Source organism: Pimephales promelas, chromosome 18 (assembly GCF_988280905.1).
Source record: "Pimephales promelas chromosome 18, fPimPro1.hap1.1, whole genome shotgun sequence".
Classification (NCBI taxonomy): Eukaryota; Metazoa; Chordata; class Actinopteri; order Cypriniformes; family Leuciscidae; genus Pimephales; species Pimephales promelas.
Window position 1 is genome coordinate 12,124,767 of NC_142786.1, and position 13,124 is coordinate 12,137,890.

Below are 13,124 nucleotides of genomic sequence, written 5' to 3' on the forward strand. Positions count from 1 at the left end.
TGTTAAAACCAAATAAATCATATTTTTAATTTCAGATTGAACACTCCGCGAGTGTACTACGGTCAGTGTAGTTCGATTCGATTCACAAATAAATGACTCTTTTGAAATGTTAGTGAATCAAATCAGAAAGAGTCGCCTAGTATAGAGACCTATGGCGCCGAAAGCGTAGTCCGACTCCTATGATTCGATAACTAACGTTAATCACTCGTTGAAAAAGACGAATTCACTGATTCATTTTTGCAAACAAAATGAAATATAACTCGATATCATTTCATTAGCCAACATTACAGTGCACTGGATACAGCACAGCAGTTTTTCTAATAAAAAAGTACACAATCATCCTATAAAAGGGATCGTTAGGCCTTCTCATCAACACTCCCTCAGGGACTGAATGGGGATTCTGAAGCTACTTCAGCGCAAACATATATGTATAAACGCAATTTTCATATTGACAATTTACACATCAAACAACTCTAGAACAATAAATGAATTATATTACTTACTCGTGTTTGCAGCTGAATTCCTCTCGCTCCTTAAAACGTTGGTCTGCGTCTGCACTGCAGGATCTTCCTCAGGATTTAAATTAACCGCCAAAACCTTTTATCAGGCGGCTGAGTTCCTTAATTCTAGTAGTGGCCAGCTTGTGACTAAACTAAATCGGGCCGATGGTAAATACACACAGCTACACCGAGCATGGATCTGACACCTGTGCAACTGCTTTCAGCCGATACTGGCCCATACAGAAAACGCAGTCAGTCAGCCAGATGTGTTATGCACAGTCGGCAAGGATCTGGCCCAGTACCTGTTCACCGATGCCGACAGTGAGCCGACACTGACGCATTTCAGCCGGAATCGGCCCAACTGTGCTTGCTATCTGGGACTTACATCAGATATCACATCAACATGTCAGCCGGAGGGATACCGAGGGTCGTTGCTTTCGGCTTCAAGAATTTCTTACAACAAGAAGGCAAGATGGCAAAAGAACAGCGCTTTGCAAGACATGCAACATTAAGATCGCGGACAGCCAGACGACAACCTCCAATTTCGTCCGTCATTTGAAGAGCCATTCTGCCCAGTAAGTGCTTGTCAATTTGTTATTGTGATCTGGTTAGCTCGTTCGTAGTTAGCTAGCTAATGTAAGTTAAAGGAGAACTCCGGCGCAAAATTACACATTGTTACCTAGTCAACTGTTATCTGAGATTTGTTTTCATGATTGCCGAATGTAAATAGTTGTATCTATAAAAACAGTTTAGCCTATAACACTAGTATATAGGGCATAGAGTAATGACAAATAAAAATCGCTTGTTATTACCACTAACAAGGCTCAAAATAGCCCCACACTAACATAATAAGGGTCCCTACATTCAAAACGAAGCATTGAGAACTTTGTCAGTGTCCATACAGTTTAATAAGAAGATATTTTATACACACAGTCAACTTCGCGAAAACAGGAAAAAGCTCAGGGAGTTCAGTTTTCCTGTAGGAACCCCTAGCAATACCAGGGCTCCAGACTAACTTTTTTGACTAGGAGCGCTGTTGCCCCTAACTGAAAATTTTAGGAGCGCAAGCAGAAAATTTAGGGCCACACCTTAAATCAGCTTACAATGCAATTATTCAAATTTCCCCCAAAATAACTGTACTGACAAATTATTTAATAATAAATTGACTTAACATTATGATATGCTGTTTTATTTTAAGTTCTCAGGGCTCCAGACTCAAAGTTGAGGGCAGCATCACCTCAAATAAGAACTCACAGCGAGTTCTACAAAAAAAATAAAAAAAAAATTCTGGTAGCACTGGGACTGACAATAAATCACTAAGCTTAATTTAGGGTGTAGATGAAATTAACTTTAGTTATTATCATTTATAATGGCTTAATATTAATCAATAAAAGTAGTGAAAATATGTAGGCTATATGGATTATGGAGTGAAAATAGCCAATAAACATCCTACTGTTTATAGCCTATTATTATTATTTTGTTATTTTATTATTAAGTGTTTAAATAAGAGTTTTTCAACATTAAGATGATAACAAAAAAAATTTCGTTTTAGGACCTTTAAAGGATGAACAAAAAATGTGTTGGTAATCACATAAAAAATACAACAAAAAAATAAAACATTTATATATGATATTATTAAAGTGCTGGGAAAAGATGTGTAGTAGGCTACTTGTAAGCATTTGACCATTTCTTACACATTATCATATTTATGGTTATTAGCCTAAATCCATGCTTCTGTTAGGCTGATTTGTGGACTGAAAGCCTTCTATAAGTGTTTCTCCTGGTTTCCACGTCAGCGCTGTTTGATCTGATATGGTTTATAAGAGAACTCTGCGCTGCGCCGAATCGGAACATTTCTCACTGGTTCTCGAAGTGATGTTATTAATTCTGAGGCGAATTCAATGGATTTCTTCACTGGATCTGCTAGTAACAGTGTTGCGTGAGCGAGATCGGCCCGCGACTGGTAAGTTCGGGGCTTTATTTTACTGTCAATGGTTCGGATCGCTGCTGCTGCTTCACGGTCCTAATCATATATGAGTGGCGTATTTTCGTTCCACTTTCATTTTGTTTGCATTCGCTGCTAGGTAACGACTAACGAGTCGATAGATCGCTGATTGCTCAGACGCACATCAGGTTGTGATATTTGTCTCCGTCTCCTTCCCACAGACGTTAACGCGCGCTATTCTTGTCACGGATTCATTGACGAGCCCCTTCCACGCTTTAGCATGCGTTTACGTGTGGCAAATTTACTGGTCGCACATGTGCGACTGGATGTAAAATTCAGTCGCACGCTCTCAAATTTTGGTCGCAAAATGCGACCATTTGGTCGCAGTCTGGAGCCCTGAATACTGCCCTACAAAGGCAAAGCGCAGTAACTACACATTTGGTCAAAAATGAGTTAAGACTTGTAATGACTTGTAAAGACTTTATGACATGTGTTCTGTCTTGTGAAAAAAATATCTGGGTTAAATTATGTCCCATTTCGGAGAGGCATTACCACATAATCTACCCATAACATGTTTTACTGGCTGGTATAAAAACTTTAAAGACGTTTTTCTCTCTGTTTCTTTGTTTGTGTAGTTACTGCACTTTGCCTTTGTAGCAACCTATCACGTTCCAGAGGGAGGATTTCTACAAATTGCTTGAACAGTTCCATTTTATTCTGAAAACAAATTTTAAACACACACCAGTCAACAATAAATCAGGTTTATATTAATATATTTTCTTAAATGCATTTTAATAATAAAAATAAACTAAAAAAATTTTTTTATCAAACTTGACTGGGAGTAATTACTGGGAGTAAGTGAGTAATGTCTAATGCTTTTTGAAAACTTAAAGGTGCCATCTACCATAATAAATCAAATCCTACTCCATATTCCATAACAGATGGGGGCAGTATACCTCCAAAAAATAACTTGTGCTCCTACCATCGCGCATGTTATTCAAATCATTTGACATGATAGTAAAAGGTTGGAAGACCGCAGTTTCACGTGGAACATTTGGAGATTTTTAGAGATCAGAGACTCAATGAACTAAACACTAGAGTGAACTAAACTAAACACTATGAATCTCAACACTAAATGATGAAGACCGCCTCATAGATCTCAAAAACAAGCTGGTGCATTTCGACGGTATGGGAAAATAAAAGCTTGGGCAATTATTTGAAGTTTATGGTATTCGTTTTGTTCATATTACACTTTTATTGTTAGTGAATTAATTTGACAGACAGCATTCGCTGATGTTGATCAAGCTAGCGCCGTGAATTCACCGTGAGACACACGCAATTGACACTTAGCAAGCAGGTTAGTTAAGCTCTCAGATTCTGTCAATTATATTACGCAATTCAAAGAATAAATACCGTTTTGGCGCTTGTACATGTTACACTACAGATCCCTAGCGCACGTGAACCGATCGTCTCTACTAGCTGGAAAAAGAACACGAACACTGTTGAAAGATACAATATGCTACAACTTACCAAAATGTATTCCTCATGCATAATGTCGACCAATCATTTTTTGAACTCTTCCCTGAACTGAAATGTAGTAGTGGGCTGTATTTCCACACGACTGACATCAGGTTCAAGTACACATACACACACACAAAAGCCGGCGCGAGCGCGACTCACTCGCGTATTGCAGTTTGGCTGGTGCTAACGTTGCCCGTCCGCATACCGCCTCCCATGGCCGGAAGTGGTATTACGATACCTGCCGGGCCGGGGCTAGTAATTTAGCATGCTAATTCAGGTTAATATCTCGGCAGCACTATAACTTGTCAGTTTTTTAATGACATCTTTGCACTTATTTCTTCTCATTCTTTTGATGCGTGTAGCTCATTTTTCGTATATTGTTACCTCAATTATTGTATATGGCACCTTTAAGGCTTTTTTCATAAAACAAGTCAGGACATCATCTCATTTTTGTATACATTTTTATTTCTTTAAATTAATAAGCTACAGGACATCGTCTTTCAAAACATGAAAAGAGAAAAGTAAATGAATGCGTCATTGTACCCAAATGCACTTCCAAATGCGCCTCTGTTCATTTCAAACCAAACTGATGCCCATAGATGCACGTTTAGAAGAGTTTCAATTGCATGGGAGGGAGTAGCCAGCTAGCTCTCTGTTTTGTTTGAACATCAACAGAAGTGATGTTACCCCGCCATCGCTGATACAACCTTTAACAGGGCATAAAAAAAATTGTTTGTTTCCGGTTTCCGACCGACCCTGTCAATTTATGTGCGACCCAAATTTATTTTATGAGCTTGGGGAAGAAATAATAAAAATTAAATAAATACACAAATAAAAAACTTTGAGGCGAACTATAAATTTACGTTTTTGTACAGCACCGTCTTTTTATAGCACGCGATGCAAGATGCATCTTGTCCTCCAGCAATGCTTTTAACAAACGAGGCAGATATCGTTCGTCAAACTGAACTATAGGGTAATACATATTATACAAGTCTTTTCTGTCATTTAGGATACTTTCATTCATATTCGCACACATACAAATACATGCATTCATAGGCATGCACACACCACTAATACCTCCATCTGCCTAATTTTATTAAAAATCATCCCAAAAATTCCAATCATGATCCCAATCCCATCTTCTTTCGCCATGTATTTGTTCGTTTCTTTTATTATTTTATGCAATCCAAAACACTCTAACCTGCCGCGGTACGTATCTCCAGAGCCCGTCTAACTTGTCCGCTTGTCCTGGACAAATGGATTTTTGAAGGACAAGTAAAAGAGAATTTTACTCGCCCTAAAGGGCCTTTCACACAGGACGCGGAATGCGCTGCGCTTGCCGCTCTGTTCAGCATTGCCCTCAGATACAACGTGATTTGCGCGTGACTTGATCTGACTTGATATGAATATTATATATATATAAACATCAAAATCAACACACAAATCATGAGCTCAGTTCTTTTTAGAATAAAACATTTAATTCAAACACTAAAGCTGACACAAAGGAACAAATAATATATATAAATATATTTTAAACACTTGACATGCCAACTTGAATGGAGATATGTCTCCATGACAGCTTTTCTGATGATGTCCCTATATGATCTCAAACTTCTATCATAATTAAAGGTCGGGAAATTCCGACACACAGTACTAGCCGTTCGTCCATTTTGATTTCCGTGTTTGTTTGGATGTCCCGTTTCTATTGGCCGCGCTGGTAATCGTCACAGAGCGCAGCGGCAAAAGTTAAAGGTTCTATAAGCGATCCTGGGTGTTGACGTTCGGAATATTTTCAAACAAATCGGAGGCTAGCTAGACCCTCCCTCCTCCGCATCTCATCTCCTCCCCCTCCCTTCCGTGCTTCCTGAAATAATTGTGAACGTGCATTTCTTAAAGGGAAAGTAGCTCACGTGCTAACGCTGCAGATGTAACGATGGATCAACCAACTCCTTCATGCTCTGTGTGAGTAAACTGAATAAGTATTTTTCTTTCAAAATTTCAAGTCTTCATAAATTATACAAGATTTTGTCGATAGTAATGAATTTTTTTATTTGAATCCTTTAGTAATGTCGAAGAAACCGTGTAAAATTGCATTTATTTAGTGCTACCTTTGATGCAATAACAGACAAGGGTTAGCTACACTGATGAGTTTTAAATTGTGTAAATTGGTTTTTGAATGTGTAAATTGGTAAATTGTGGTGTTATCTTAAATGCAATAACGTACTAACTTTTGCTTCTGCTATGAAATTTAAGTAATGTTTAAAAAAATATTTTTTTTAATAACCCATAGATCTGCTACTCGTGGAAGAGGGAGAGGTAGAGGCCGAGGGAGAGGAAGAGGCCGGGGTGCTGCCATCCCTTTAGAAAATATTGATCTTCAGCAAGTCCAGATGTTGCGGGCTGAACGACTCGTGGCAGAGCAAGTAGGATAGATAGTGTTGCCTTACCTGAATTGGCTTTATGCCCAGCTGCACTACTTCCTGAACTTCAGCCAGCTCCTTGTTTCCTGTCTGCCATTATTGGCCAAATTGATTAATTCAGGTGTGTCTGATTATTGTTGCCATGACTACTGAGGTCAAGCACACCTGAATTAATTAATTTGACCAATAATGGCAGACAGGAAACAAGGAGCTGGCTGAAGTTCAGGAAGTAGTGCAGCTGGGTATAAAGCCCATTGTTTCACGAAATCTTACTGTATGAATGTAGTCTGTCTTATCTGCTGTGGCACATCTAGGAAGAGATTTTTGAAAATATTAAGATATTCTAGGTTTAATCATTTCAGTAGAGGATTCAGAGCCTTAGTCTCGAGGAGTCCCACCAGCTCCTGCAGAGATGCCTTACAAGGGACCCCAGTCTCCTATTTGACATCATGGCCACACAGGGACATGCAGTAGACTACACTCCTGTCCCGGGTCAACCCACTTGGTGTGTATGTCAGCATTGCAGAGAAATGCCAACAGACATAGAGAGAAAGTGTTGTGGACAACGGCCCGACAGGTGTATTTCAACCCTACCCACTTATTTTTTTTATTTTTTTTTATTTATTTTTTTTATATATATTTATTTATCAACTTTTTCAAAGCATTAACAGAAAGCATTAACATAAAGCAGATACAATCAAAGTTAAAGTTTTTCCCCCACAATAACCCATTCCGCCAAAATAATAACAATATATTACATACAAGTCAAAACAAAAATATCAATAATAATATCCCCCCCCCCAAAAAAAATAAAAAAAAAATAAAATAAAATAAATAAATAAATAAATAAATAAAATAAATAATAAATAAATAAACATACATAACCAATAATGAAATTCTGACATGTTCGTGGTCCGTACATAACTACAGAACAATACCCAAATTGACAATCACATCTAACATTGATCAATAGGTGGGAGAGTCCTCATCTTCTCAAAATATGTAATAATGGGTTGCCAAGTCTGATAAAATTTTTCAACCGATCCTTTCATTAAATATTTAATTTTCTCTAATTTTAAATATGATATTAGATCACATAACCACATTGAGGCTTTAGGTGGATTGGTTGATTTCCACTCCAATAATGTTCTCCTTCTAGCTAATAAGGTGGCAAAAGCAATAACATTTTTTACTTTATTTGTCAATGATACTCCATGTTCTGGTACTCCAAAAATAGCAACTTCAACACTAGGTTTTATATCCAAGCTAAAGGCCTCGTTTAATGTTTTAAATATGAATGTCCAATAGTCACTCAGCTTTTGACAAGCCCAAAACATATGAAAAAAGTCCACCTTTTCACCTTTGCATCTTTCACACAAGTCATCAACATTTGGATAAATTTTGGAAAGTCTACATTTTGTGTAATAAGCACGGTGGAGGACTTTAAGCTGTATTAGGTTGAGGCGTGCACAAGAGGTCGATCCATTTACTCTATTAAGAGCCTCGTCCCAAACTTCATCGGGTATTTCACTACCTATGTCCTTTACCCACTCACCCCTTATTCTGTCAATTAAAACATCATTTGAGGACATAACAGTGTTATATATTGTTGCAATTTGCCCTTTAAGAGAAGTAGGAGAAAGTAGAATTGTATCCAATAGTGAAGTAGGTGGCAAGTAAGGAAAAGTTGAGCTCTGAGATTGAACAAAATGTCTTACTTGAAGGTAACGAAATAGGCTGGACTGTGACAATTGGAATTTCTCTGAGAGGTCCTTAAAACTAGCAAAAGTGTTGTTTATGTAAAAATCTCTACACCTGGCCAAGCCTACCCTCTGCCATTGTGCATACGTGAAGTCTATTTTACCAGCTGGAAACAAATGATTATCACAGAGAGGGCTTAGCATAGAGGAGTTTCTGAGTTTATGCCTTTGTCTAAACTGTGACCATATTTTAAGCGTAGAACATACTACTGGGCTTGAAGAAAATTTAGAGGGAGAGAATGGTAGCTTCATTGTTATCAGAGCAGGAAGCGATGTAGAAATACAAGTATTTGCCTCCGCCTTACACCAATCAACCTCAGGGGAAGAATACCAATAAATAATTTTTTGAAGATTTGATGCCCAATAGTAGCCCATTAAATTAGGAAGAGCTAAACCTCCCTGGGGCCTTTGCCTTTCAAGGAGCTCCTTGCGAATTCTAGGGTTCTTCCCACCCCACAAGAATGATAATATGGGTTTATTTACTGAATGGAAAAATGTTTTTGGGAGAAAAACTGGAAGTGACCGAAATAAGTACAAGAATCTAGGTAAGATGTTCATTTTTATACAATTTACTCTGCCTGCTAGAGACAAATGTAATGCATCCCATCTCTGAAGATCAGATTTAATATTACTTATGAGTGGTAAAAAAGTTTTTGCATATAAACCTGAGAAAGTACGAGTAATATGAACTCCCAAGTATTTAAAACCAGATTGAGATATGCGAAATGGGAGGGATGTAGCCTTAATTTGCAAAGCAAGAGGGTTAATAAGGAAGCATTCACTTTTAGAAAGGTTAAGTTTGTATCCTGAAAAACTGCCAAAAACAGATAGCTTCTGCAATATTTTTGGGACATTTTCAACTGGGTTTGAAATGTATAATAAAAGGTCATCCGCATATAAAGAAACCCTGTGTTCCGTCCCCATTCGGTCAATACCCTGTATAGACTGCAAGGATTTAAGCATAATAGAAAGTGGCTCTATCGCTAACGCAAAAAGAAGAGGGCTTAAAGGACAACCCTGTCTTGTGCCCCTTGATATTGGAAAAAACTGTGAACGTATTTTGTTTGTTATAACAGATACTTTAGGGTTAGAATACAACAATTGGACCCAGGATATAAATTTTGGGCCAAAACCAAATTTTTCCAATACTGCAAATAGGTAGTTCCACTCCACTCTATCAAATGCCTTCTCTGCATCCAGGGATACCACCACCTCTGGGGCCTCCCTGGATGCAGGAGAATACAAAATGCCAAGAAGCCTTCTTAAGTTGGTAAATGAATGGCGACCCCTAATAAAGCCTGTCTGATCTGGGGATATTATTTCTGGCATAATAGTATCTATTCTAGAGGCCAGCAATTTGGCAATAATTTTAACATCAACATTTAGCATTGAGATTGGCCTATAGGAATTGCACTCTAGTGGATCTTTTCCAGGCTTCAGAATGAGTGTAAGAAATGCTTCTGTGAGAGACTGTGGCAGCTCTGTATTGTTTAAAGAATACTCAAACATTTTCAGGAGGAGTGGGGCCAGTTTGGGGGCAAACGCTTTATAGAATTCTACAGGGTAACCGTCGGGGCCAGGGGTTTTGCCATTTTGCATTGCATTAATAGAATCTAAAATCTCTTGCAACTCAATTGGCCGTTCTATTCTCTCTTTATGGTCTGGATTAATTGTCTGGATATTCAGGTCATTCAAAAAGGTTACCATACCTGATTTATCCCCGCAAAATTCTGAAGTATATAAGTTTGAATAAAACTTCTTAAAAGTTTCGTTAATTTCTTTAGGATCCACTGTCAATTGTTGTGATGCGTTGCGAATCTGTGGAATTAACCTGGAAGCTGATTGACACTTTATCTGATGTGATAATAAACGGCCTGCTTTTTCCCCATGTTCATAAAATTTCCCTTTAGACCAAAGCAGATTTTGTTGAGTTTTTTCTATTGATATCTGATCGTATTGTGCTTTAATTTCCACTCTCTTTTTAAGAAGTTCTTCAGAAGGGGATAGAGAGAGTTGTTGATCTAATTTTCCTATCGAATCAATTAATTGTTGTAGTTTTGCATTTTTCTTTTTATTAACGGATACAGAATAAGATATAATTTCACCTCTGATGAAAACTTTTAATGTCTCCCATAAAATCAGTGGTGATACCATTTCTGAAGCATTTGTGAGCAAAAAGTTATCTATCGCCACTGATATGTGGAAATTTTTATCTGCTAACAGGATAGAGTTTAATCGCCAAGCAGGGCGCTGGGTACAATGCTGACTAAAACATAGATCAAGAAGTAATGGTGCATGATCTGATATTATAATTGGTGAATATTGAATATTTTCCACTGAGGGGAGTAGTGTCTTATCTATAAAAAAATAATCGATTCTTGAGTATGAAGAATGGACAGGGGAAAAATAAGAGAATTCCTTGTTTTGTGGGAATAAAAATCTCCATGGATCCAGACAACCCGTTTGTGCCATGAAAGTAGAAAGAGCTTGGGACATTTTAGACTGAAGCATGGTTTTCGGATTTGAACGATCTAGGATTGGGTTAATAACACAATTCAGATCTCCACCAAAAATTAATCGGTGTGTGTTTAAATTGGGTAAAAGAGAAATAATATTATAAATGAAATTAACATCGTCCCAATTGGGGGCGTAGACGCATACCAGAGCAACAGGGGTGTGAAACAAATGACCTGTCACAATAACAAAACGTCCCTGGGGGTCTGAAACACATTTGGAAGTATAAAACTGTACTTTCTTATGAATTAGAATTGCTGCTCCTCTTGCTTTACTATTAAAGTGGGAATGAAAGACTTGACCAATCCAGGGTTTTTTGAGTCTCATATGATCTGCTATCTTTAAATGCGTTTCTTGCAAAAATGCTATTTCCGTATTAATTTTTTTAAGATGAGCAAAGATACGAGCTCTTTTATTTGGCCCATTCAAACCTTTAACGTTCTAGCTAGTGAACCGAATGGAAGACCCTCTAGTACTATTAGAATCACACATTAATCAATCATTAGGTTATAAAAGAGTGATGAATATGACAACCACGTCTCCAGTGCATGACAAACAAGGAAAGAGAATGGACAAAAAAAAAAAAAAAAAAAAAAAAAAAACCCTTGGCGGTTATCCTCCCAACCCTGAACAAACTGAACGTTTCCTATATTTGTCTCAGGAACAGAGACAAATTGCAGGCCCCCATTATCAAACCCCCAGTAATCCCTCGACTGACGCAAAACCATCCCCACCTCTAGGAAGCTACCCAACCTTTAACCTTATGAAACATTCTCAGTGCCTTAAAACGCTTTGTAAATAATGTCTTAACTCAGTGGAGTTAGTATCAGTCTTTCACAGAACCATCAGCTTTTTGAGTTAAGTTTAGAACAATAAACTTTTTGCGAAGCCACACAAATAATAATAATAGTAATAATAAAGAAATCAGATAAATAAAAAAGCTGGTCGGAAAGTGTTCATACCTTTTTCAAATGATCCGTCTCAAGAAAAAATAAATAATAAATAAATAAATTCGAAAAGAACAACTCAAAAGGGAGTCTTTAAGCGTACAAATTAAATAAATAATCCAGAAATCCTAAACATTGATACGTTGGTCGTAGAACTGTTTCGCCTCCTCCGGTGTGTTGAACATGAAAGTTTCTTCATTAAAAGTCACTTTCAAACGGGCCGGGTAGAGCAATTGAAATCGAATGTTCTTCTGGTAGAGTGATTGCTTGATGCCATTATAAGACGCGCGTTTCCTTGAAAGGATAGCACTGAGATCCGGGTAGATTCTGACTGTATTTCCCTTGTATTTTGCCTCATGTCGCCTTGCCCATCGCAGTAATTGCTCCTTTTCTTGGAACCTGTGAAAGCAGACCACAAATGGACGTGGTTTGCGGCCGTCAGCTGGCTTTTGAACGGGTGTTCGATGCGCTCTCTCAAGTACTGGTGGCTTGTCGAAGACCTCCGTGCCCGTCATCTCAAGAAGCATCTCGGAGATGAACGTAACGGGATCATGACCGCTTTCGCTTCCTTCCGGCACGTTCACAATCCTCAGGTTAGCCCTTCGCGATCTGTTCTCCAAATCTTCAATGCGGTCAAGGAAAGATGTGTTTTGAGTTTGCAAAGTTTTTATTGTATTTTCGGCCACTGTCAGCTTTTCAAAATTCTCCCCAACCAGGGATTCTGTCGCGGCCAAACGGGTTTGGAAGTCATCCACTGTCTCTCTCAGTGCATTTACAGAGCTTTGTAAAGGACCGATAGATTCCCGAATCAGGTCAGAAATGTCTTCCCGGATACTAATACGCTGTTTAGTTAGCTCAGAAATCAACTGGTCCATGGAGACAGGTTCAAACGTTTCTGTCATGGCCTGTTTTTCGAGATTGGAGGTGGCGGCAATGGCTGCCAGCTTACCGGCAATGCTAGCAGTAGCTCTCGTGGTCGGTGGGGCTGAGGTGTGCTGTTGTTTCTGCTTAGAGTTACTCATAATTCAACCAGCGATGTTCTAAACGCGTTTATCAACAATGACTGACGCTTATGCCGTGTAACAAGTTAAATTTGACAATGTAGGTTGGGAGCCTTCTTTCCTTCGACCTCACACCCTCATGGCTTTACCGGAAGTAACCCTACCCACTTTTGACTTGTATATTATAGATGAAGGGGTCCTTGGATTATCTCGGAGGGTCTGGAACGACATAAGGGCTGTCCAGGATGACCCGGACCCAGGAGAAAGTAATAAACAGTTCCGTCATGCTTCCTACAGTCAATATGTGGTTTGGCAGTATGGGGTCCTTGGCCCGGGACATAGGGTTGTTATACCAAGCTGCTGTGTGTCTAGGATCAGGGAGCGCTACCCAGATCCACATGGCCAGTATACTGGATTTCTACCTAGTAGGGTTTAAAAGCACCTGTTGCCCTAAAAAGGCTTAAAATTCTGTAAATAGTTGTAATATTCTTATATTTATTTTTTGGGTATGGTTCA

The 13,124-nt window shown here is 38.5% G+C and overlaps 1 protein-coding gene across 1 annotated transcript; it reads left to right on the forward strand.

The window, feature by feature from the left end:
- The first annotated feature begins 665 nt into the window (after positions 1–665).
- LOC148970922 (P2X purinoceptor 7-like) lies at positions 666–13,044 on the forward strand. Its single transcript, XM_089123053.1, has 3 exons — positions 666–821; positions 6,752–6,972; positions 12,765–13,044. The coding sequence occupies exons 1-3, from the start codon at positions 666–668 to the stop codon at positions 13,042–13,044; spliced, it is 657 nt and encodes a 218-aa protein (XP_088979179.1).
- Positions 13,045–13,124: the final 80 nt, after the last annotated feature.